The sequence below is a fragment of the Rhizophagus irregularis genome, chromosome 4, assembly GCF_026210795.1.
Source record: "Rhizophagus irregularis chromosome 4, complete sequence".
NCBI classification, from domain to species: Eukaryota; Fungi; Glomeromycota; class Glomeromycetes; order Glomerales; family Glomeraceae; genus Rhizophagus; species Rhizophagus irregularis.
The window spans coordinates 4,885,036-4,911,775 of record NC_089432.1 but is presented as its reverse complement, the minus strand read 5'-3'; the positions used below and the strand labels follow the sequence as shown (position 1 = coordinate 4,911,775).

The window sequence follows — 26,740 nt, the reverse complement described above, 5'->3', positions numbered from 1 at the left end:
TATCCTTTCTGTAATTGTTCTTTTGTAAAACCCCTCTTATTATTCCCCTGTGCTTTTTGCTGTTGTCCTTGCCATTGTGCATTTCTTCTTCTATCTCTTTCATCATTCATAACCTTGTCTTTATTTCTTTCACTCTTTCTAGGTGGTACTGGGAACATATCGTATCTTTCCTCATCTTCATAGTTATTCACTTCGTATCCATCAAATCCATTATTATAGTTATCATATCCATCACCCTCATTATATCCATCATATTCATCATTATATTCCATATTATACACATTATATCCTTCACCATAATATTCTTCATCAAGGTAATTAACTTGATTATTTTGGCTATATGACCCTTTATTATTTCCTCCATATGATCTTCTTTGACCTTCCCTACAAACTCTAGAAGTATGTCCTTTTCTTCCACATGTATAACAAGTCATTCTATCCCAGTTCATATTATTTCTTTGGACATTATTATTTCCGATCGGTCTCCTATCATTCCCATTCCTTTGCATTACATATGCCTCATTTCTTTGCATTACATGTGCTTCCAACCTTTTCATTCCATTAATTAACTCATCCCATTCATCACTTTTAACTTCTTTATTTTGTAATTCTTTCGCAATTGGATTCATTCCTTTATATTTATTTGTCTCTTCTTTCAAAATTTCTTCCATGTTTTTCTCTTGTCCTACTCGTTTCATATCTAACCCCATTGTTTTCATTAACAACTCATCTTTCGCTTCCTCTTCTCTTTTTGCTTCGTTAACTGCATCATTCAGATTCGTCGGATTACTTCTCCTAACATGATAACCTAGCATGGCATCTAACCCTTGAATAAAATAATTCACTTGATATAAATCATCTAACGCATGACCTCTAGTTGCAACTCTTAATATTGACCTAAATCTTCTAGTATATTCTTCAACACTTTCATTTGTTCCCTGTTTAATTCTTGTTAATTCTAACATTTTTCTTCTTTGAACATCATTCCTAGTAAATCTGTCGATTAATCTTCTTTTCAAATTTCTGTCCTCATTATGATCACACCAATTCACTAAATTAGCTGCTACCTTTTCTTTTTCTTCATTATACCATTGTAATGCGATTCCTCTCAAACAAGTTATGGCTATATTTGCCTTATTTTGTCTACATACACCTCCTCCAACATTTCCTTCTGGTCGTCCGCTTACTGTAAATGCTATCTCAAATTGTCTAATCCAATCATTAATATCTTCATCCTCTTTTCCACTAAAAGTTGGCATACCTACTATTCCCCCCATTCCTGCGGTCTGAATCCTATCCGCCAAAGTCTGTCCTGCTCCTAACGCATTATCTAATGCATTTGGTGCCAATCCCATAGCATTCTCCATTATTCTTCTTATTTGTGCTTCATTTGCCATATTTACTATATTCTCTTGAAATAATTCTTGTAAATTGTAATCAGATATTTCACTTTCTGTGTCAGAATTTTAAAATTTAATGAACTATTCGAATCTGAATTTTGATTCAGACCAAAACCTCCTGTATTTATAACATTTTCGATTTCATTTTCAGATTCTTCTTCTTCAAAATCTTCATCACTTCCGTCCCATATTTCATCCGGACTTAATATTTCTCCAGTCTTTTCTAAATCATCTGTATTATCTTCTTCTGATTCTTCATTATCACTCTTTTCACCACTTTCTTCACTATCTATTATTCCTGCTTGTTCTTTCAACAACTTATCTAACTTTTTCTTCAATTCTTTTTCCGACTCATTCTTATTTTCTTGAAAGATTTCAATGAATTCTTTATCTAAAATTTCTCCATCTGTATATCCCATACTAGTTAATCTTAACAATTCTTCTTCAGTTATCATTGTTCCAATATCTTCAAAAATCTTTTGCAATCTTTTTACCCGATCATCAATTTCATCAATATCTTCTTCCTCACAAACTTTGCATATAGTTCCTTCTAATCTAAACATATCATTCATCCATCTTATTTCGCATCTTTCGCACCAAGTTGTATTCTCATTTAACCACTTATGAATCTCTTTTCTTAACTCTCTATCTTCTAATTCTATTATTCCCATATACCTTTCTATGAATTCTTCTGTTACCATTATTCGATTATTAACTCCAAAATTCTTTATTCTTTGAATTTCCGATATATCCATTTCGTATCCTAATTTTTCTAAGTTGTTTTTTAGTTCTATTAATTCATCTTGTTCATCTTCCCGTATTTCCCGATTACATTCTTCACATCTGCCGTCTTCTTCCGATATCACATAATCTAATTTCTGTTTATTGCATCTACCACATATTTTTGTACTCAAATCTATCCATTCCTTTATGTCTTCAGACTTATCAAATTTCCCCTCCTGAAAAATATAATATCTTATAAAATCATATGTCAACAGTACTCCCGTTTCTATCTTTTCTTTTATTCCAAATTTCATTATTTCTCTGATGAGCTTTTCTTTTGGGTTTACTATCAGTTGTCTTAATCCTGTCCTTATTTCACTTAACTTCCACGTTTCATCTTCCACTATTATTTCTATTTCCTCTTCGGAATCATATATTTCATTACCTTCTTCTTGCTCTATCTCCACTAACTTGAATTTTTGTGTTCTTTCCATCGCTTCTTTTAAATCTGTTACAATCCATTCTATTACTCCATCATCTATTCCCAATATAATAGGATCTCCTGCGTCTATATCTTCACTATCTTTAAATGTCATGCTATCTGTCAGTTTTCTTACAGTATCTTCTTGCAAATTCTCTCTCTCAGATAACATCTTCTCGAACCATTCTGGTGAATCATTTTCATGATATGTATGTATTCGTTTACCTTCATATTTGTCATTCCACCAGTACCTGAATCTTTCAAATCTAAGATATAAACTCACGTTAAAATTCTTTTTCATTTCATAACTTTCTAAGCTATCTTCACTTTCTGAATCTTCTGGTTCTTTTGTAAAGCCCCTAGTATCTATAAATATTCTTATTATCTTTTGTACCATATTCCTGTGATATTCGTGAACATTTTCTATGTCTATATTCCCATATTCCATATTGGACATTAATTCTTTTACTTTCTCCTCATTCGTAGCTATTCCTTCTTCTTCATAAAGTAATTCCCTGAATGTCTTTATTGCCCCCATCTTTACTCGTAATGGTTCAACTTCTTTCGATGTGATCTTGTACCATTGCCAAAATTTTTCAAACCTTCTTTCAACATCCCAATCTTCCAAAATATATTTGTGTTCTATTAATTCAGGATTTCCAATTAATCTATCAAATACTTCATTCTCTAAATCTCCTTCAATACAATCTCTTACAATTACTAATATAATTGTTCGTAATCCTTTTTCTTTCATTTTTGGTTGTATCCTATATCTTATTGATTCCGTTATTCTATCCATTATGTCTCTACATTTTCCCTTGTGTATTGTATCTTCTCTTTCTGAATTATCCATACTTAATAAATCTATTACTCCCTTGATCGTTACATCATTATATATTATTATTGTATCTTCGAACTTAAATAATGCATCTCAAAATTTCTTGAATACCATTGGTTCATTTTCTATCGGATGACATAATTCACAATTTAAACATTCATCTAATTCTCCCGTTCTTAACTCATGTTCTTCTTTATGTGTCCTATATTCACTTTCCCATTGATGATACCATTCCATCGTATACTCCAATTAAATTATTATAAATATTCATCCAGAATTCAAATTGAAATTCCACTCTCTTATATATCATTTTTATCACTTCTATTTTGATCTTCTAACCATCCTTTACTATATTGTCCTTTCCTATTACCTATATTGAATGTATAATCTTTCTTTCATTATGAATATTCATTTAACAACTTATTTTTTTTTTCTAAATCTTTTACTTATTCATAATATTCTTATATTAATCTTTCAATCTTTAAATCCTCTTTTTTTTGATCTTCACAAGTTTCTTCTGCTATTCTTATCTTTCATAATTTCATGTATATATTTTACTGCGCCATTAATTCAAAAATTATTCTAAGTCCACAATCTCCTCAGACTGCGGAGGTTTTTACTGCGCATTCTAAAAATTTCAAAAATTTTCTAAGTTTTTACTGCGCCTCAAAATTTTCTTTTATCATCGAAATTTATAATTTTCGCATTTCACGAACTTCAAAATTCCCATAACTTCTAAAGTTCGTGAATTTTTTTAGTTCTTTTTCATTATATATGTAATCTTTACATCCATATATTTAATATTACGCAAAATATCTTCTTTGTTTAATCTTGTACTAACTCTTATCATAACCATTATGTCGACACACAACATATTATACTTTATGCGACACACGCATCTACACTTATGCGACACACGCATTTATACTTATGCGACACATGCATTTATACCTATGCGACACACGCATTTATACTTATTTAACGGTGTTTCTTCTTATTTATTATCTTTTACAATTCAATAACCTATACTCGGCTTGCCTTTACCTTCACAATGAAGTATAGTAGTTTCGAGGTTTGCTATTCATCTTATCCCATAATACTTATCTTCTTTTCATGAGTTCAGTTGCGCATTTCCCTCAATGCTTTCAGTTTTATCTGAAGAAGTTATACTCACGATGGTTTCTCTTTTTGCCTTGTGAATTCAATTACGCATTTTCAAAATGCTTTCAGTAGGGAGATGTTTCACTCACGTCTGAGTCCAATTATTTCAATTCCCATCTGAAGAAGTTATATTCACAGCCGGTGTTTTTGTAATAGGTTCCCACGTAACCCTTGTGTTTTAAATAGGTTCCCACGCAACCCTTGTGTTTTGGTAACAGGTTCCCACGTAACCCTTGAGTTTATAGCTTACTCGTCAACTTTTCGTTACAACATTGTATCCCCAGGAACTTCTGGCATCTGCAAAATACAATGGTGCCCCTCCCAGAATACCACATCTTACGAGGGCTTCCTTAATTTCTCGGTTTTACAATTATTAGCGCGAAAACCTCAAAGACGACAACTTTTGTGACTTACTACAATACTTTCTGGATTTTCCTGTAATAAATCTATTATTTTGAAACGAGTTCATTATATTCCATCATATCACCGCATCCTTCTTTTTATAATTCCTAAGGTAGGTGTACAATATCGCTATTTTGCCCGTTCCCATTTTAAAGTTTTTCAGGTACTTACAACCTTTTTCCCCAATATTATATTTTAATTCTAACACCTCTTTTTCTGAGTTCAGATTCTTCGGAATACCACGTCGGTACCATGATCGGAACGATCCTTCCCTTTGCGAGTGATCAATTCACTTAGTTGTTAACCGTTTCCTTCTTAATACCGCATAGGTACTTGACTATAAGAAGATAGTCAAAATGTCAACGCAAAGTCAACATTTCCTTTCTCAGAGCATGCACCAAATTGTCACCCCCGTCTGCCACCCAGCGGTAAACAAGCTTCCCTGCTTTAATGTATATTCGTTCTCCACGAATACATTAATATTCTTGCTTGGTTTAGTTTTATTACTACTTAACTTTCAAATTGCGATAGCTCTCGCCACGATATTTCATCCATTATCTTCTTTCAAAAATACGATAGTTCTCTTTACAAAAGTTTATATTTTATTCATTTCATAATTCTCGTTATGACATTAAATTCACCATGAATTTGTCCAATTAAAATTAATTAAGCGAACATTACAGTAAAGTTTAGGGCGAACCTATTACCTTTAAAATAACATTACGCTTTACTAACAATTAATTAAACAAAATTACTTTTTCATCATAAGAAAATAGCAACAAAAACAATCGAAACAATTAATTTTCATATAAAGGGTATTTTATTTATTCTTCATAAAATTCACAATTAACTAATTTACTTAAAGTTTTACATCGTATCTGACGACTGTGGAATTCACCTCCCATTCCGCTCCTATTTAAACCAACTTTCTTATTCTTTCTTTTCTTACTTCTTATTTCTTTCTAATATTTTATGTTATGTTTTCCCTTTTATGCGCTATCTTATATGCTATTTTATATGTTATCTTTTCTAATATGTTATACTATTTTAATATGCTATCTTTTCTTTAAAATAATCTTTCGCATATTATGTCGTAAAGATATAATCCATCTTTTGTGGCTGTGCTATCTTTTCTTTAAAATAAAATAATCTTTCAAATATTATATCGTAAAGATCCATCTTTTGTGGCTGTGCTATCTTTTCTTTAAAATAAAATAATCTTTCAAATATTATATTGTAAAGATCCATCTTTTGTGGCTGTGCTATCTTTTCTTTAAAATAAAATAATCTTTCAAATATTATATCGTAAAGATCCATCTTTTGTGGCTGTGCTATCTTTTCTTTAAAATAAAATAATCTTTCAAATATTATATCGTAAAGATCCATCTTTTGTGGCTGTGCTATCTTTTCTTTAAAATAAAATAATCTTTCAAATATTATATCGTAAAGATCCATCTTTTGTGGCTGTGCTATCTTTTCTTTAAAATAAAATAATCTTTCAAATATTATATCGTAAAGATCCATCTTTTGTGGCTGTGCTATCCTTTCTACTGCGTCTCGTCAGCTATTCTTCTACTGCGGCTGCAGTTCATCAATATTTTACATGTTCCTATTTTTTGTTCCTTTAATTCGCTATCCTTCCTTTTTATATGATTTATCATTTGTGGCTTATGATTACTCCTCCTAATTGTTCCTATTGTTGAACTTGATAAACTGGTTACTAAGCCACATCGATCAACTCCCCACTTGATCTATTGGTTCTCCGTTAATCATTTAATAAACATTACATCATGTAGATCATTCCTTCTCCTAAAAGTTTATCCTTTCCGGTTAATTTTGTCCAATCATGTGACTTTCTATCGTTTGATCTTTTATTCCATATTATTCCTCCATATTATGCGATTACTTCAGTATCTATGGCTACAACGTCCTCCCTTTAAAAAAAAAATTTTTTTTAACTCTCCTAACTTCGTTACTCTCTTTTTAAAAAAATATTTTTTTTTGATTTATTCTTTATTCCCCTTTCTTTTTTATTTATATTTATCCCTTTTTTTTATTTCATAGGCCAGCAGATTTTTTTTTGTGAGAAGATTCAGTTTTTTTGTAGATCAGTTTGGGAGTTCCTTTTTGTAGGATTGTTCGGGATTTTTTTTTCTTTTTTAGGTCAGTTCAAATTTTCTTTTTTTTTTTTTTGTAAGTTGGGTTCAGATTCTTTTCTTTTTGTAGGTTGTTTCAGTTTTGTTGCTTCAGAGTCTTCTTTTTTTGTAGGTCAGTTTTGGATTTATTTTGTTGTTTTGGTTTCTTTTTCATCAGATGCTTCATAATTCTTTTTATTTATGTAGGTCAGACATTCTGGAGTTCTCTTTCTTTTTTTGTAGGAATGCTGACCTTTGGTGACTTGGACGATTGCAGATACTATATGAAGGGGGGTTTTGTTTCCAATTAAGTTAGACGTTCTTTTTTGTTTTTTTTAGGTTGTTTGACTCCAAATGAACCTGAACTTATAGATAATTTTGGTTGCAATAGGTGGAATTTTCATAATGTATTTGTATTTTGTTTATTTTTTATTTTTTATTTAATTTAATAAAGTAAAATTAGATTTATGTAAATATAATTATAGTAAACTGTAATACAAATAGTAAATTCAGTGACCAAATCGTATAAATTTCGTGATAAAATCAGTGATCAAATCATGTAAATTCCATATGAATTCCGTGCAAATTCCGTATCCAAACCATATTTTTAGTGATACGGAATTGTGCATTTTTCCGTATCCTATTATGATACGTTATTTCTAAGGAAAAAAAATCGTATAAAAACTTTATAAAAAACGTATCCAATTTTTTTATAGGGATAGTAATGTTAGTAAATTTGTATTAATATTAATTAATACTAATCAAATAATTCAAAATTATATTGGATAAATTAAGATACTGTACGTTACTGCGCCGCTGCATTTTTAAAATTAAGTGTTTAATTGGAAATTTATAAAATTTATATAATTTTTTTTTTAAAAAAAAACTTTGGGTTTTGACTATCAAGAAATTTAACTGTCAGTATTTGTGACTATCAGGATTTTGTTTCAACCAGAATTTGGGCTTATCGAGATTTTTGTGTCGAGAACGTAGACTGTCGATATCATGGTTATGGCAATCCCGTGCCATATTATATAAGATTTGCAACCAAAAAGAAAAATTATAAAAATTACTTGCAAGGACACATTCCAAATTACCTCGGTTCGTCTATTGCATAATTAATCATCATAAAATTCTTTAATTAGTTATTCAATAAAATTTTAAATAAGCAATACTATCATTAAAATAAATATTTCAAACCATTTTAATTTATAAAAACTTAAGTCACTAAGTTGTAGTAATAAATCCTTTTATTTTCAACAAATAATAGTAAATATACCCATCATTATAAATTGTATTCTCAATAAATTCATCAATATCATTATTCCAACTGGTTCATCCTTCAAGACCTTATTGTGTAAGGTGGATCGGACTAACATTATGAATATGTCAAATTTGTAAGAAAGGAGTTTCATGTTTGTTTAGTTTTAATTAGCGTGCTTATTAATATATATTGATTATTCGTTGATTCAATGAAAGATCAATGAGAATAAAAAAGGAAAATCAATTTTCTATATCACAAACATTTTAAACAAGACCTTTTTAAGTTAAATAATTATTATATAGATATTAGCTTTTTTTTGTGGCAAAATTTGCAAATTTGTTAAAAAAAAATTTTTCAAGTATTGATAAACTCATAATATAATGAAAGAGAAAATATATTTATGTAGTGAACTATGTGAATGGACGATCTACATCATGTTAAACGGTCAGTTTATTGCGAAAAAAGGAGTCAAATGACGAATTATAAGAAGTAATTTTTTAAGATTAAAAATTTTTGATAATCGCAATTTGTATTATGATTATAACTTTTATAGTGTTAGCGATTGTTTTACACATTCTAATAAAGAAAAACGTAAGAAAAAAATAATATAAAAAAATTAATGGAAAAAATTAGCAAAATAAAAAAATAAATTGAATAAACAGAAATAGTAAATAATAATTATTGTACTAATAAATTTATAACGTTAAAATTGAGTTTTCTTATAGCAAACTTCAAAAAAAAAAATTTTTTAAATATTAAGAATAATAAGAATTATTTTTAATGCTTAAATTCTTATAGGCATTAAAATGAGTATATCTTATTAATTGACCAATAAAATTAATAATATAAACGTATATAAAGCGGACGTGACAGTCGTGACACACATGTCGTATATAAGTTAAACTTTTTATGAAAGTTAAACATTCGACTTTTGATTATTTAGATAGTCATTAGTCATCCTTAAAAAAGAAATATTATGAATATTTTTTATATTACAATTTTAACATATCTGATATATAATGTTATTTTATTCTTCTATCAATCCCAAATTTTATAATTAAATTTGTCTAATATATACTTTAAAATAGTTACAGTATTTACGATCATCGTTATTTGTTAAATGATCCTGCGTCTTCAGACAAATAATTATTTTTTTTTTCTTTTGAAATCCTTTAAATAAATGGTAAAGTTGGATTAATTAATTTAAAAATTTAAAATCAAAAAATCAAAGTTTAAATAAAAAATTATCGTACTTTTTGTCAAAATTAAATTTTTTGATGCATCGGAAAAAAATTTTCCTTAGCAATGAAAATCGCAAAATCATTTGACTAGACTAATTAGGTTTGAGCACAGGAGTACAGACGCAGTCATTGTTACACATGGTTGACTTTATAAGTAGACCGTTCCGAAATTTTTTTTTTTTTAAATTTAAATTTAAAAAAATTTGCAATAAAATATTTCATCATGTCTGTTATTAGAGAAGATTTAATTTATACTACACTTAATAAAGCACGTGCACTAACGGATCATAATATTTACAATGATTTTCACAAACAAACTGAATTTTGTAAACAAACAATTCTTGCTGATGAATCACTTACAAAAGATGAAAAATCTGAAGCAATAAGAATTTTGACTGCAACTTATGATAGAGGCAAACTTGTTTATAATGAAGGAATAAGAGGAGTTTGTGAAATTTGTAACCAAAAATGTTTAGCTACATTATATTGTGAATATTGTGTTCGAAATTATTTAAAAAATAATTTTTCAAATTTGGACATCTGGAAATGATGTTATTGATAATTTAATACAAGAATGTCAGATGAAAACACTTGACCCGAATGTCATAGTTGAATGGATTCCATATAATAATTTAAAAAGTATTAAATATTTAACAAAAGGTGGATATTCTGAAATTTATACAACAGAATGGGTTGATGGAGGTTATGATGAATGGGATTCTAATTAACAACAATTAAAAAGATTGGAGAATTGTAGTGTGGTACTTAAAAGACTAGAAAATGTTGAAGGTGCAAATAAACGTTGGTTTGAAGAGGTTTGTAATCTAAAAATGGTATAGTAATTTTTCATTCAAGATATTTTATAATACTTACTTTATTTTATAGGCTAATTCGCATTTAAATATATGTAATAAATTGTCAGATGCGATTGTCCAATGTTATGGTTTAACAAAAGATCCATTAAATGGAGATTATATGCTTTTAATGAATAAATTGGATACAGATTTAAGAAAATATTTACAACAAAATCATAATCAACTTACATGGAAAGAAAGAATTCAAATTGCTGCTGACATAATATTAGCACTTTCACGAGTCCATAATGAGAATGCAATTCATAGGGATTTGCATTCTGGAAATATACTATTTAGAACTAAATTTAATATTAGTGATCTTGGATTTTGTGGACCTGCAGATAAACCATTAAAGAGTGAATATGGAAATCTTCCTTACATTGCACCAGAAGTTATTGCAGGAAAAGTAACTACTTTTAAATCTGATATTTATAGTATTGGCATACTTATGTGGGAAATTTCATCTGGACAACCACCATTTATTAATTACGAACATAATTATGATCTTGCTATGTATATTATTAATGGTATAAGACCAAAAATTGTATCAGGAACTCCTTTAGAATATAAAAATTTAATGGAACAATGTTGGGATGCTAATCCATCGAATAGACCAGACATTGGAATACTTAGGAAAAGAATAAGAGAACTTAATTTAGACTACCAAAATAAATCAAATGAATTATTAACCCAACTGGATGAAGATAATAGTTTGGAAATAGGTGATTTAGAAAACTATACAAATAGTAGCAGATTATTTACGAGTAAAGTTCATCAATTTAAAAATCTCCCTGAACCAAGAAATGCAACAGAAGGTATTATTGAAATTTGTTATTTGATTTTTAATATATGGTTGATATCAATAATTAAAATCTTACCTTTTTAATTAAATAATAATGCAGAAGAACAAGAAGGTATAAATTAACATACAATTTTATATATATTTTTTTATTTTAAATAATTAAATAATAAATTATTTTCTTTTATTAGCATTTCACAGTAATAAATCATACAACTTTCATATTCCCAATTACAGTAAGTTTATTAGATTTATGTTAATATAATAAGATACTTTATTTGATTTATTTTTATTTATTAGTTGATGATTTTGATAAGTTGAATAATCAGAAGAATAATTCAAAAATAATTAGCATTTTTAAAGGTAATTTATAAAACATATTTAATTATTATTTCCTTTAGTAGATAATCAAACAAATTAATATTTATATTTTAAACTTTTTAGTTGGTAGTAAAAAATTATCCAAAATATTCAAAAGGAATTCAAAAAATGGTAAGTATAATGTTTAATATTATCTATTTAATTGTTTAAAAATTGAACATAACGTTATTTTAATTTTTAGTTATTCAAGAATCAATGCAACAACAAATAAAAAAATATCATGATGATATTGACGGTATTTAATATAATTATTTAAACTGATTATAATAATTATAATAATAATTAATTTAATACTTTCTAAATAATTATTTTATTTGTAGATGATGATGAAATACATAATAATCCAAATCTTCATTCGGAAGAACAAGATGAATTGGAACTTCCGGATAGTAAGGATTCTTTATTTTTAAATTTGAAATTTTTAATTAATTTAAAAAATCACTACTAAAGTCTTTTTTTAATAAATTTTTAGATATAGATAATTAATCATGATAACGTTATCTGCTACGTAATATTATTATTACACAAAGTATTTTTATATAAATTATTTAAACACTAGGACTAGAGTAGTAAAATTAAATATTTCTTAGTTTGTAATTTAAATAATTTATTTTTTATTTTTATTTTTTATATTATAGCTTATCAATAAATTATTTTATAAATAAAATTATTCAATTATATATTATGATTAGAACTAGTAATCTTCTTTGTTTACTGAAGATAGCTAATGGGAGCTTAATAATTTTTTATTACTTTATTTCTGTGTGTATGTTATTACAAAAAACAAAAGTAATGTAACTAGAATCGTAAAAAATGGGTGGAATATTTTGGTTATCTTTTCTTTTTCCGAAGTGATGATGTATTTTTTGATGTCGTAAGATAATATCCCGATGGATTGAAATGACCAACTGTTTTTCATGGACTATTTGTTTGCCCATATCTGTAATTCTGTATCGTGACATGTATTAGTTATTTCATTCAACTTATTATTTAGTCAAATGATAGTCTATCAGGTGATTTTTGGTATTACAAACACAATTTTGGGCAACGAAAAATCCGCCGATATGATATTTTGTTATTATATTATGTATAGTAGTTTTACCATAGCCTGTTTCTTCTGAAATGGTTCGTAGTGACTTTGTACAGAGTCACCAGCTTCGTAAAAACCAATAACTTTTCCACACTCAAAATCCGTTAGTTGCGTTTAAATAAAGCCAAAATTTGGTGTAATAAACATTACTAATCTATGACATCATAAATAGTTTTTGTGCCAGGTTCGTGGCACAGCCAGCAGATTGTGGCGCAACGAAAATCATAATTTTTTTAAAAACAGATAACATATAACTTCAAAAATTACTAGATAGTTGTAATTTTGGCTGCTCTCCAAATTTACTTGGAGCGACAAAGGTGATTTTAAATATCATTATTGACTTATTTAACAAAAGTTTTTCTTTCACGAAATCCATTTTTGGAAATGATCGACAAAGACGATAGAATCAATCATTTATATGTAAAGTCAAAATCGGCATTCATAACCTTCTCCCGAATACTTGCAAAGCAAGTGAAATTACATCTACAATGTAAGTTTAAAAACTTTATGTCAAAGAAAAAATCCTTAATGATGTTTTTTTTAAAAATTTTCTGCGCCACGAACCTGGCACACAAAAAAGGGGTGCGTTTTAGTTTAAATCACACAAATACATAATCATTACTGTTTAGGTTATGTTTATGCAGATCTTGATGGTACTATATTTTGATAATTTACTTAATTTGGTCGGTGTAATGAATTTTTTTCTTGTAATAAAAAATATGGTACTGTTTAGATTATGTTTATGCAGATCTTGATTGTAATTATAATTTTACTTAATTCGGTCAGTATAATAAAATTTTTTCTTGCTTCTTTTTGTAATAAAAAAATATGGAAGGAAGTTCAAGTCAGGTAAATTATTATTTTAAACAATATTAAAATTTAATTAATTGCATATCATTAAAACTAACTTTATATAATAATAGAGTGGAAATTCTTCTATTAATACTGCTTCTGGTAGCTTAGAAAATAATGACCCTATTTCATATAAAACGATTTTGTATAAAAATATTCTCAATAATCATATCCTTCTCAAATTAGAAGAGGATGGATTCACTATGCCAGATGATAAAGTAGAAGAACTTTTAAAAAATCTAACTAAACCAAGTTATTTGTATGCACTTAAATTACTTTTTGAAAATTTACAAAATGAATTTTCATCTCAATCATTAATAAATTCATTAGAAACTCTAATTGATTCCACATCTTTTAATTATTATTCAAAAGAAAGCATGGCTAGACTAGAATTACATTTAAGGACTTGGGTTACAGTCTTAGAAAGAATTTGTTTTTCACCAATAGTACTTAGTAAAGTACTTCGAGATAAAGTTTATAATTCTTTAGCAAATTTTGCAGAAATTCACCGTAAAACAACTCAAGTTATCGAAATAGGACTTGATAATAATTTTAGACCAAATTTCAATCAATTCAATCAACAAAACAATAATCAAGATGAACAAATTATTAAAAAACGTAATTATAATATTGATTTTTTATTAATCCATTTGCGAGATACTCTTCATAGTCTACGTGATGATGAAACTTGGTTTCAAGAAATTATACGAAGGACTAAAGATTTTCTTAAAGCTGCATTAAATATTACACCAGGAATTTTATCAATAACAGGAGTTTCTCTTCCAAATGATAATTGTTCAATCTTATCATTACTTAATCAAGTACGTCAGAGTTTAAGTTTTAAATATCCAGTAGCATCTTATTATGTAGATTGGAGAATTATGTTAATAATTCAACATAATCTTTTCATTTGGTCTGAAAGTGAAAAGATTATAAGTAAAAAATTTGGAGAATTAGTAATAATGGAATATATTTGGAGCTTTTTGGAAAGAGAATGGGTTAATTCTGTGGACAAATCTATTTTAGATTCTCAAACAAAATTTGATGAAGTATCAAATAAAGTCGTTAAAGCTTTGAAAAATACTGGAGGCTTTTTAAATGAACTTGCTGGAAATGAACCTATAGCATTACCAGATACTCTGTGGTTTGGAATATTAGATCTTGCACAAAATCTTATCCAAAGATCATCTCGAACAGCAACATATGGTCTTTGTTATTATTTAGCAATTGAATCACTTAATAAAGCACAAAGCAGTTTTATTCAATTTAAATCTATTGAATTATTATTAAATTTATATGATATTGATAATAAAATGTTTTCAATGATCGAAATTGATTTTGATCAATACACGCAAAAATTAAGTGAAAATAATTTGGAAGATTCTTTAGAAAAATTTCAAAATTTATTAACTTTTGTTAAGGGGAAATACCTTGAAGATTTAAAAATTCTAAGTAATAATACTGGAAAAGGAAAAGAGGGAAAAGGAAAAAACTTAAATCAAAATTTATATTTTAAGAAAGAACAAATATCAAATTCTAACATTTTAAATGTTATAGCAGATGAAATTACTTGTCCAATTAGTAGTGAACCAATGGATCAATTATGTATTTTAAAATGCCAACATATGTTAGCATTAAGCAATTTAAAAAAATTGAAGCAAAAAATATGTCCTAATTGTCGAGAAAAAATTGAAGATAATGATATTAGATATTTATCACAAAATTCAATTTATAAAAATTTATATGCAAAATTTTTTGAATCTGGACATATTTTACCTTCAATTGAATTAGAAAATTCTGATCAATTATATGACAGTGATGAATCAGATAATTCGGAAGTTGAACTCATATTAACTAAAAAAAAGAAATTTATGAATTCAATTATTAAATTAAATTCAAAAATATCATCTCCAATATTTTCAAGAACTACAAAAAAACAACATCCAACATACCAAAATATTATAAAAGAAATAAATGAAAAAAATTATGAAAAAGCTGAATCTTTATGCAAAGAGTTTATAAATTTTTTTCCTAAAAGTTATTCTTTAAGATGTATTTTAGCGTATATTTATAGATGTCTTAACAAATACGAACAAGCTCACTTATTTTTAAAAGAAGCTATTGATTTAAATCCCAAAAGACCAGTTGCTTATTTTATTTGTGGAGAAATATTTTTTAGACAAAATGATTATGATGAAGTAATATATAATTTAAAAAAGTCAATAAATTATAAAGCAAAAATAAATAACTCATATATATTATTCGGAAATAGTTACTTATTACGTAAGAAACGTGATCGTTATAATTATGATGATTATACAGTTGCTATAGAAAATTATAATATTGCATTAAAAAATGATCCAAATAATTATTTATGCCTTAAAAATTGTGCATACAGTTATGAAAAAGAAGGAGATTATTTAAGTACATTAAATTTATTAGATAAATTATTAAATATCAATGAGGAGGATTCTTTGGTTTTATGTTATTATGGAGAAATTTTATATAATATGACAGAATATAGAAAAGCTATATCATACTTTACAAAAGCTTATACTATAGATCCAGAAAACATTCATAACTTGAATAGGCGAGCTATTACATACTATATTATTAAGGAATATGATAAAGTATTATCAGATCTTGATAAAATTATACAATTAGATCCATTAAATAGTTCAGCATATTTTCTTAAATGTTTAACGTATTATACAAAGAATGATAATAACAATGCTAAAGTATCATTTAAAAAGTATGCAGAATTATTGAATTCTGATAATATTTTAGCAAAGATTCAGTTATTTCATCTAGAATACTTACTAAATAAAAATAGTTCTAAAGATTTAAACGATATATTAACAAAAATCGATCAAATTCTTGATTTTAAAGATTATAATCTTTTTGTTGGAGATAAATTATATAAATTACTATATTTTATTAAGTACAAAATTTATATTGAATTAAAAGAGTATAGTAAAGCAAGACTAGCTTTAAATGATATATCAGACTATGAATTTGAATCTATTAGTTATTTTATACAAGATCATCCAGATTTTTGTTCATATTTATATGAAGTTTGTGAAATTAACAAAAATGATTTTACCAGATTTGGAATTGTCGATGATTTTAGTAAATATATGTATCAAGGTAAGAAAATATTCAAAATATTTATTATCTTCTAGTTAAGATAATGATAATTAATATCTTAAACTCATTAGAAAGAAAAGTATATTTTGTTTCAAATCTTACAAATTTGAATAGCGAACTTTGTCAATTTCAAGAAAGTGATATAAGCAGGTAAAGTCTACTCATAATAATACTTTAAGTCAAATTGTCTTATATACAAATTAATCATAATTTTAAAATTAAAGTTTATCAGGGCTGGTAATGTCTTCTAAAAATGAAAATCTTCATTTGGTTTTGCCTAAACAAAAAATTTATCATGGTGATTATCTCATTTGTAAAATGAATGTTAAAAAAATATTATCCAAGGATTGCTTTATAAAATTTATATTCAATGACGTAAGTTAATTAATTAAAATCCCTGTTATTTTATTTAATTTTAAATTAATATTAACTTAATTATAGGATTATCGAGAAAATTATATATTAAAACATAAAGATGTATCAAAACTTGAGGGGTTAGGTTGGATAGAATATCGGACTTCAATACTTTACCTACGTTATGCTCAACTTTCAATTGAAATAAATTCTATTGAAATGGTATGTTCCTATTTACTTATTCAGATTATTAATTTCCTTTCAGAACAAAATATAATAATATTTTTTTATTCACATAGCAAATAGAATATATTCGATTAGGATATAATCCATACACAATAACTCACTTTACCGACATAAGTTTAATGGGTTATTTGTCACCAGTTTATTGTAAATTTTTCTCAAATGTTCCAGTAACTTTCAAAGACAAGTATTTTTCAAGAAAAGAAATGGAAAATTTACTTGATTTAAAAGATATCCTTGACAGCTTATAATTATTTACTTTTCTTAATATTACAATTTTTGTTTTATTCAATAGTATACTTTGAAAATTTTTTAAAATCGAACCATTTTATCTGTAAAAGAAATCTTTCGTTTCAGAAATTTTTATATTGAAAAAAATTAAAATTGATACATGTTGGAAATTTACTACTTACTCCTGGGAAAATATAAAAAAAAAATTTGTATGGTGTAGAATACTTCATAAAATGTTAGTAACTACAGTAATATAATATTATGTAAAACGTTTATTCAAATTTTTAACTAGAATATAACAAGTTTATTAGTTAAATCTAACATCCAATGTTTTATTATTTACGACAAACATCACTAAAACAAATGTATTGTATATTACTTTATTTGATATAATAAATTTTATTTAACAAATTATAAAATATATATTTTTATTTTAATCTTCACTAGAAAAATAATTAAATTTATTTGTCATACTCCCATAGACCGAACATGGCTTTTAGCCTACCCAAATTAAGATAACTTCAAAATTTATATATATAAAGGCTTTTAGCTATAATAAAATGCTTCAACATTTAAATTCCATAGAATGCTTCAATTTTCAATAATATTAATAATTTCATTAGTAGGCGAATTATCTCAACATTTTATCATTAAATCAAATAAGATTTTGGAGTTCCTTTAATATCGAAAAATTCATTACGTAATAATAATATATCATATTTTAGTATAACACTATAATTTGAATCTTTCAAAAAGATTCTGAAAAATTCTTATAAAACGTTTCCCATATGAAAATCGCGATGTATGTATCCATGATCATGTTTAACTGCTACTTCTAATAATATTTCTAATCGAGCTGAAAATATTAGAAAGGGAGAAGAATGAAATATAAGATCTTCGGTATGAAAGCCATCTGATCTACTTAATCTTCCATCAAACTTGTGCCCAAAGAACTTTCTAACATTATTTACAGTTATACTAAAAAATATTCGAATCTCCGTTTCATTACTATTGATTTCTTATCTTCACTCCATACGGAAATGACAAAAATTGTGGGATGACACATCCCTAAAAAAATGGGAAAAACTCCACTATATCATGACACGACAGAAATCTAATGACAACAAGCAATCTTCTTGTAAAAGCAAATGAAACAGTGTAATAGTGATAGTAAGGTCGCTTCCCGCAACATTACCTAGCAAGAACTACCGTTCCAACATCATCACCCAGGATGAACCTGAATTCTCTTTGATGTTTGACTCGTCATCAATACCATTTTGTACCCCTTTGGATGGTGAATGGTGTCTAAATCTGAATGGTAAAAATTCTGGTGGTATGCGTTTATTTTATTGTCAATAAATTATTTCTATTTTAAAAATAAATTTTTTTTTAAGCTCGATCAATAGAGAATTTGAAGTGATCAAATTGCTTAATATTAATTAATTAATAAATTTCTACCTATTTTTTTTTATTATTAATAATAAAAGAATACATTAACAGTTAAATTAAAATTATTGTATTATGTAATTATTATTAATTATTTGCAAATTATTTATTAATAAAGTTCGAATCAAATGAATCAAATGGAGAATTTTGAAATAATCAGCAATACTCTCTATCGTGATTAAAATAGTTGGTCGCATTTTTTAAGGAATTGATCTCATAGCTAGCTGCACGTAACAAACAATATTAAGAATTACTTGGCGGCTGTTATTCGTACTCTGTAGTAAACCATCCCTATAAGAGGTGATTATAAAACATGTAGTGTATGCTTAGCGTTGTATGTATTGTATGCTTATGTATGCTTTGATTGTGCCCATACATGTATGGATATTAAAAATGATGTATGGCATACTTATTTTCGCCATACATAATATTAGAATTTACAAAAAAAAATTTAAGTATTTTTTATTATAAATAAAATAAATGTTCCTTATATTCATAGATGACTCAAGGAATTAAATTTCATTTTCAGATATAGTTTCGTCATCAGATATAGTAAAGAATAACAGGATTTACTTTAGACATAGTAATAAACACAATAGAAATATTTTAAATAAAAGAAAGAGAAGATTGCAGTAATAAAAACGCGTAAAAATATTTATATATTTTTTTTAAATGAAAAAGTAGTAATAAACAGGGTAAAAATATTTATTTTTAAATAAAAAGAAAAGATTATAATAATACGCGTTGAATTGTTTTAGCCAGTACATGAAAAATGTGTAAATAATTAAATTTGGTAATAAAAAGTGTGGCAAGAAGTTATCCTTAAATCAAATAATACATGAAACTACCACATTTATCATACAATACATACATAATTGATACATTACATACATTAAAAAGTTTTAATAATACAATACATACAAAGCTAACCATACAATACATGTTTGCTATATACCCCCCTATAAGAAATATGTATACGGAAAGGATACGTTTTGTATACATTTTTTGTACGTTTCTATAGATTCCGTATACAAATTCCGTATATTTAATAAGCAATTCATTTTTGAACATTTTTTAAAAAAACTAATGTATAAGAAATGTATACGGAAAAAATTAATCATGCGGAATGTATACGGAATTTTTAAACTTAATATTTTTAGAAAATAATTTTACAAAAATCCGTATCATAACACGAGATCACATGATTGTTTATTGTTTTGTTATGATACGTTTTTTGTTTTTTATATAAACCCTTACTTTGATGAGTTTGATCTTCCGATCTTCCTTTCTGTCTTTCCTTTCCTTTCTCTTTCTCTTTGTCTTATTTTTGTTATTTTTTCTAAATTTTTCTTCTTTCTTCGTCACTCCTTTAAAAAGAATTTTTTTTTTCGTACCTCACTTTAAAAAAATTTTTTTTTCGTCACTCTCCTTTGAAAAAAATTTTTTTTTTGTCACTCTCCTTTGAAAAAAAATTTTTTTTCGTCACTCCCTTAAAAAAAAATTTTTTCTTTTATTCCCACTCTTTTTTTTTAAAAAAAAATTTCTTCTTTCTATTTCTATTTCCTCTTTATAAAAAAATTTTTATTTTTCTAACTTTGACGTCCTCCCTTTAAAAAAAAATTTTTTTTTAACTTTCCTAACTTCGTTACCCCTCTTTTTAAAAAAATATTTTTTTTGGTTTATTCTTTATTCCCCTTTCTTTTTTATTTATATTTAATTTCATAGGCCAGCAGATTTTTTTTTGTGAGAATATTCAGTTTCTTTTTTCTTTTTTGTAGATCAGTTTGGGAGTCCTTTTTTTTTGTAGGATGATTCAGGATTTTTTTCTTTTTTTAGGTCAGTTCAAATTTTCTTGTTTTTTTGTAAGTTGGGTTCAGATTCTTTTCTTTTTGTAGGTTGTTTCAGTTTTGTTGCTTCAGAGTCTTCTTTTTTTGTAGGTCAGTTTTGGATTTATTTTGTTGTTTTGGTTTCTTTTTCAATAGACGCCTCATAATTCTTTTCTTTTATGTAGGTCAGACATTCTGGAGTTCTCTTTCTTTTTTTGTAGGAATGCTGACCTTTGGTGACTTGGACGATTGCAGATACTATATGGGGTTTTGTTTCCAATCTTTTTTTTTGTTCTTTTAGGTTATTTGACTCCAAATGAACCTGAACTTATAGATAATTTTGGTTGCAATAGGTGGTTTTAATAAGGAGGGAATTTTCATAATGTATTTGTACTTTGTTATTTTTTATTTTTTATTTAATTTAATAAAGTAAAATTAGATTTATGTAAATACAATTATAGTAAACTGTAATACAAATAGTAAATTCAGTGACCAAATCGTATAAATTCCGTGATAAAATCAGTGATCAAATCATGTAAATTCCATATAAATCCCGTGCAAATTCCGTATCCAAACCATATTTTTAGTGATACGGAATTGTGCATTTTTCCGTATCCTATTATGATACGTTATTTCTAAGGAAAAAAAATCGTATAAAAACTTTATAAAAAACGTATCCAATTTTTTTATAGGGCATGTGATTAGAATCACGTTAAATTGTCAGTTTATTGATCTTTCTTGATTTGAGTTGGTGGATCAAAGAGAAAATGCACTCTATGCCAACAGTCTGGACATAATTCTCACACTTGTCAATTAAATATTGAACATCAATTGAGAGTGTACTCTTAAAATCTACTTAGAACAAAAAACTATATATATAATGAAAATATCATTTTTAAATTTTATATAAAAACTTATAATTAAATTTAAACTTGGTTTGATTATTATTCAGTCATGGAGTAATAGTTAGAATGGATTTACTTTATTTATTAGGATTAGTTGCTTTGAAAAATTAATGTTGAAAAGCATACTATTTTTATATAAACTTCTGAAAATTCATAAGCAATATATACTAAAACAATATGTGGGTGACATGTGATAAGAAATTTCTTTCATTCCTTATTATTATTATTATAAGTTATGGAGATAATACAAAATTTCTTAGAGTCAAAGGTGTTGCAAATAAAGGTTATTTTCTTTAAATCAAATTAATATTACAATTATTACAAAATTTTTTTAGATAATTATCATGGTTGCTAAAAAAAATTTAATAAACTAATTAAAAATTTATGCGAATTTCTTCTTTATTTTAATTTTAATAATCGTACTTTAAATTTAAGAAAATTCATACAAATTTTCTTCTTTTAAACTTCTAATATGACGTAAATAATTAGGTATATGATCTGCCAAAAGTCTGATTAAGAATTTCAATCTGTTAAAAGATGTTTATTATCGAGATTTTCTATCTCCAAGGCAATGAAATCCCAGTTAAAGTAGTGTCTCCGTAATTCTCTGCCCGGGCTTTGACCACTTCATCCCAGAAGCTAAATATTGTCTGCTCCTTTGACTGGTGAAGTGGGTTCGTGCTGGAGTCGTTAAATACCTTATTACAAAGAATCAATTATTTAAAATATGATATTTCATATTACTTGTAGTAGGACACCCATAAAATTTAAAGAATAAAATTTAAGTTTATTTATAAAATTTACAAAATTTTCTATGTTAAAACCCTAATATTAAAAATCTTCCAATTCTTCTACAAATTTTAATTTAGAATCAATAATTAAATCACGATATTTTTGAATTTTAATATTATATAACTCAAATTCCTTCACTTCAGCTTTCAATGAAAACAAATCAGTAGTGTAATAATAGCCAAATATTTGACTCTTTTCTTTTTCATAATATATTCTTTTATATAGGATAATATAAGATCATTAGTATTATCACAACCTTCCTTATCTTTACTTCCCCTATTATTGATTAACAATTTTTTAATAAAAGTATTCTGAGAATTTTTTAAGAACATTTCAAAATTATTCTTATATTTAATACTAAGAGTTAAACTTAAATATTCTAATTTAATAGGAAGTAATTGACCTAAATTTTGTAATATAATTGAACTAAGTTCAATAGTACTTGAAAGACCATAACTGTCAAAGATATTAATAGAAAGATGATTAAGATTTTGTTTTAAATTTTCAATTAAATTGAATAATGGATAAATAATTCGACTATTAAATACAGTCAAATCAAGAAATTTGATACTTTTACAACGTCATCTGCAAGAATATCAATAAAAATTAAAAAAATTCATGAATTATTATTAAAGAACAGTGGTATAAAAGTAGAAAAAAGTCACAGAAATTATTACACAAAAGTGAATTAAAAATGATACACCTTTTTAATGTACAATATCAGATCATGCTTTATTTTGTTTATTAATAGACTTATTCTTTCTATTAATAGAAAGTATAAACATTACTATCTTATGAATATGATATTAGTGATTTAATTTAGTTAATTTGATGTATAATGGAACTTTGACCGAACTTTGCAAATACCTGGAAAGAAATATTTATCATTTCAATATTGTATATAATAAACTATTGGTATTTAACATATTTAACATTGTACGATAATTAACTATTGATGAAAATATCGGTCAAATAAAATCAGCATGATCCTACAAGGCCGTGCGATAAAATTAACATGATAAGCTCCAAAACTTGGCAAAAATTAATGAATTAGGTGATTATTTAAACATCTTTAAACATTTATATTTTATTAAAAGTGTTTACTGTAAAATTAATGATCATTATATTATTTAATAATTTGGTTATTAAATGATCTTTGACCGCATGAGGTCTATAAAGTTTATGTTGTATAACGTATTGATACAGTAACTTTTTGAATCGAATGCATATTGCACAGTAATCGACAACTTATTGTCCGCAGCATTAGTTGATACTGTATGAATCTCGGTAAAGTAAATACAGATTTAACGTTCTCTAGTATAAATTAATTTCAATTTTCTATTTTAATTGTATTTTTTAAAAAAGACGTAATATATAGAATGCCGATTTAAAAAATTTTATTTTATAATAATTTAAAATAATAAATATGAACTTTCTCCAGCTGCGCACTCAGCCAACAAATGATCGACATATACAGTATATATTGTACGTAAGATCTAGTTTGTCCAAAACTAAGAACAATTAATATAGATAATTGTATATGGTTCGAGATTTTTTTTTTTTTAAAAAAGATCGATAATATTTTCTACATTAATAATTTAGTTATTATTATGTTTCGGAATATACCGTTACTGCGGTACTGTGTCTAATGAGTAATGATCCTTTTGTTTGGTGATACTAACGGCGCTGTGCAACAAGTACATTGCTGCTATATATATATATTTTATTATTTTCACTTCAATTTGACCGTTTAATCCTACCGTTTTTCATACCTTTTCCAGACAAATTATTATATATTATGCCTGATAATAAGAAAATGCAAGATATCGAAAACACGTATGATTGGATTGAAGAGGCTATCGTTAAAGAACATTTAAAATATTATGAGTACAAACATTTTAATAACTTTCAACAAATTGGTGCTGGAAATTTCGGAAAAGTGTATCGTGCGAATTGGAAAACTTTAGAAAGACCTTTAGCATTAAAGTCTTTTTTTAATCTTGACAACACCACTGTGAAAGAATTTGTTCGTTTGGTAATTTAATATTCGATAATCTTTTTTTATTTTATTTTATTAGTTTATTGTATTTATTTTAAAAAGAAGTGCAAGAATTATTAAGCGAATCTGAATTTATTTATTTAGTTAAAAATCCAACGTGAAGTTGACCTTTATAATAATATTATGCGTTGTCATGGAATAACAAAATTTGAATCAGGTATTGTAAAAATTTTAATTTATATATTAAACTTTACTAATAAAAATACATTTTTAATCATTTTTTTTTTTTTAGAAAGTCATGATAATAATATTAATTATATGTTGGTAATGGAATATGCAGACGGTGGTAGTCTTCGAGACTATTTGATGAATAACTTCGGTAAACTTACATGGAATGATAAATATCTTATGGCGCACCAGCTAGCTTGCGCTGTATCATGCCTGCATAATGAGAGGATTGTTCATCGTAATCTGGTAATAAATTTATTATTGTTTAATCATTGCTGATAATGTTACGTTCGAAATATATTTATTTTTATTCGTTTTTAACAGCATTCTGACAATATATTAGTTCATCATAACATGATTAAATTGGCAGATTTTGGATTATCAAGAAGAATTAAAACATCTAATTTTCAATCCAAAATGATTCCTTACATTGATCCAAAAATCTTTGACAGACAAAGGAATAATAATAACCAAACAACGCAAATGTATTCATTAAATGAAAAAAGCGATGTTTACAGCGTTGGTATATTATTATGGGAAATAACTAGTGGGCGACCTCCTTTTTATGCTAAAGATGATGTTAATTTAACTTTGAAAATTGCACAAGGTCTTAGAGAAGCTTTGATTCCCGATACGCCAGATGATTACATAAAAATTTATACTAGTAAGTAAAATTATAAGTTTAAATCTGAATATAATTTTAATTAGACCTTTAATTATTTTTATTTAGAATGTTGGGATGATGAGCCAAATGTTCGTCCAACCATATTTCAGGTAGTTGATTGGCTGAAAGCGATAGTTACAAAAATTGATGTGACAATAGATCAGCAATTTTCAAGCAATCAAAAACTATATGATAATTCAGAATCACGAGAATTATCCCAATTTATCCGAAACTTTGATAAAATAAATATAAAAGAAATTGATCCTATAGCAGTGTCAGTAGAACAAGAGAAACTTTTATTTGAAAAAGGTTTTAACATAATAGTTGATGAAGTAAATGATTATTTAGTTAAGTTAGCAAATAAAGGAATTGATTGGCAATTATTAAAACTCCAAGTTATTGAATATTTTAATTATCATACTATCGATTTGCAAGAAATTTATAATTGGTTATTAAATAATCAAAATAATTCAAATTCTATTTTTTTACTTGGTTATTTTAATTATTTTGGAATTAAGACAAGTAAAAATATAGAGAAAGCATTTAATTTATTTTTAAATGCATCAGAAAAAGATCATATATCTGCTCATTATTTTGTTGGAAATTGTTATAAATATGGAAATGGAACTAAAAAAAATGAAAAATTAGCTTTTGAATATTGTGAAAAATCTGCTAATAAAAATTTCACAAATGGTCAATTAGATGTTGGTTATTTTTATAAAAATGGAATAGCTATCAATAAAAATATAAAAAAATCCCTTTATTGGTATGAACAAGCTGCAAATAGTGGAAATGTAATAGCTATGCATTATCTTGGTAATTGTTATAAAGATGGAAAAAATGGTGTTAAAAAAGATTATAATAAAGCTTTTGAATTATTTGAGCAGTCAGCTATAGAAGGATATACAAGTGGAATGACTTCATTAGGATATTGTTATGATAATGGCATTGGAACTGAAGAAGATAAACAAAAAGCATTTGAGTTATATCAAAAATCAGCGAATTTAGGAAGTATTTCATCACAATTTAATCTTGGTAATATGTATGAACATGGAGATGGAATTACAAATGATATAGATAAAGCAATTTATTGGTATGAAAAAGCTGCAAAACAAGGAGATAAAGTAGCACAAAATAAATTAGAAAAACTTACAAAAAGTCAATAACCTAGAGTAAATTCTTTCTTTATATGTTAAATTAAATTAAATTTGCTTCATTATTTTTTTTTTTTTGAATTTACAAATAATGAATATAGACTTTAAAATACAATATATAAAGGATCAT

General features: G+C 26.1%; 3 protein-coding genes across 3 annotated transcripts; 2 read left to right on the top strand and 1 right to left on the bottom strand.

Annotated features, from left to right (window-relative positions):
* Positions 1-6,091: 6,091 nt before the first annotated feature.
* OCT59_024365 (uncharacterized protein) lies at positions 6,092-6,529 on the bottom strand (the record flags this gene model as incomplete). The annotated part of the gene is made up of 1 exon (XM_066135386.1): positions 6,092-6,529. One exon carries the CDS (start codon positions 6,527-6,529, stop codon positions 6,092-6,094), a length of 438 nt encoding a protein of 145 aa, XP_065991412.1.
* Positions 6,530-13,597: 7,068 nt separating this feature from the next.
* On the top strand, positions 13,598-17,616 carry OCT59_024364 (uncharacterized protein; the record flags this gene model as incomplete). Its single annotated transcript, XM_025332645.2, has 6 exons — positions 13,598-13,618; positions 13,693-16,768; positions 16,840-16,918; positions 16,993-17,143; positions 17,210-17,344; positions 17,422-17,616. The coding sequence occupies 6 exons, from the start codon at positions 13,598-13,600 to the stop codon at positions 17,614-17,616; spliced, it is 3,657 nt and encodes a 1,218-aa protein (XP_025169325.2).
* A 6,747-nt stretch (positions 17,617-24,363) lies between these two features.
* OCT59_024363 (uncharacterized protein) lies at positions 24,364-26,622 on the top strand (the record flags this gene model as incomplete). The annotated part of the gene is made up of 5 exons (XM_025332646.2): positions 24,364-24,600; positions 24,709-24,781; positions 24,857-25,038; positions 25,117-25,456; positions 25,523-26,622. 5 exons carry the CDS (start codon positions 24,364-24,366, stop codon positions 26,620-26,622), a joined length of 1,932 nt encoding a protein of 643 aa, XP_025169326.1.
* Positions 26,623-26,740: the final 118 nt, after the last annotated feature.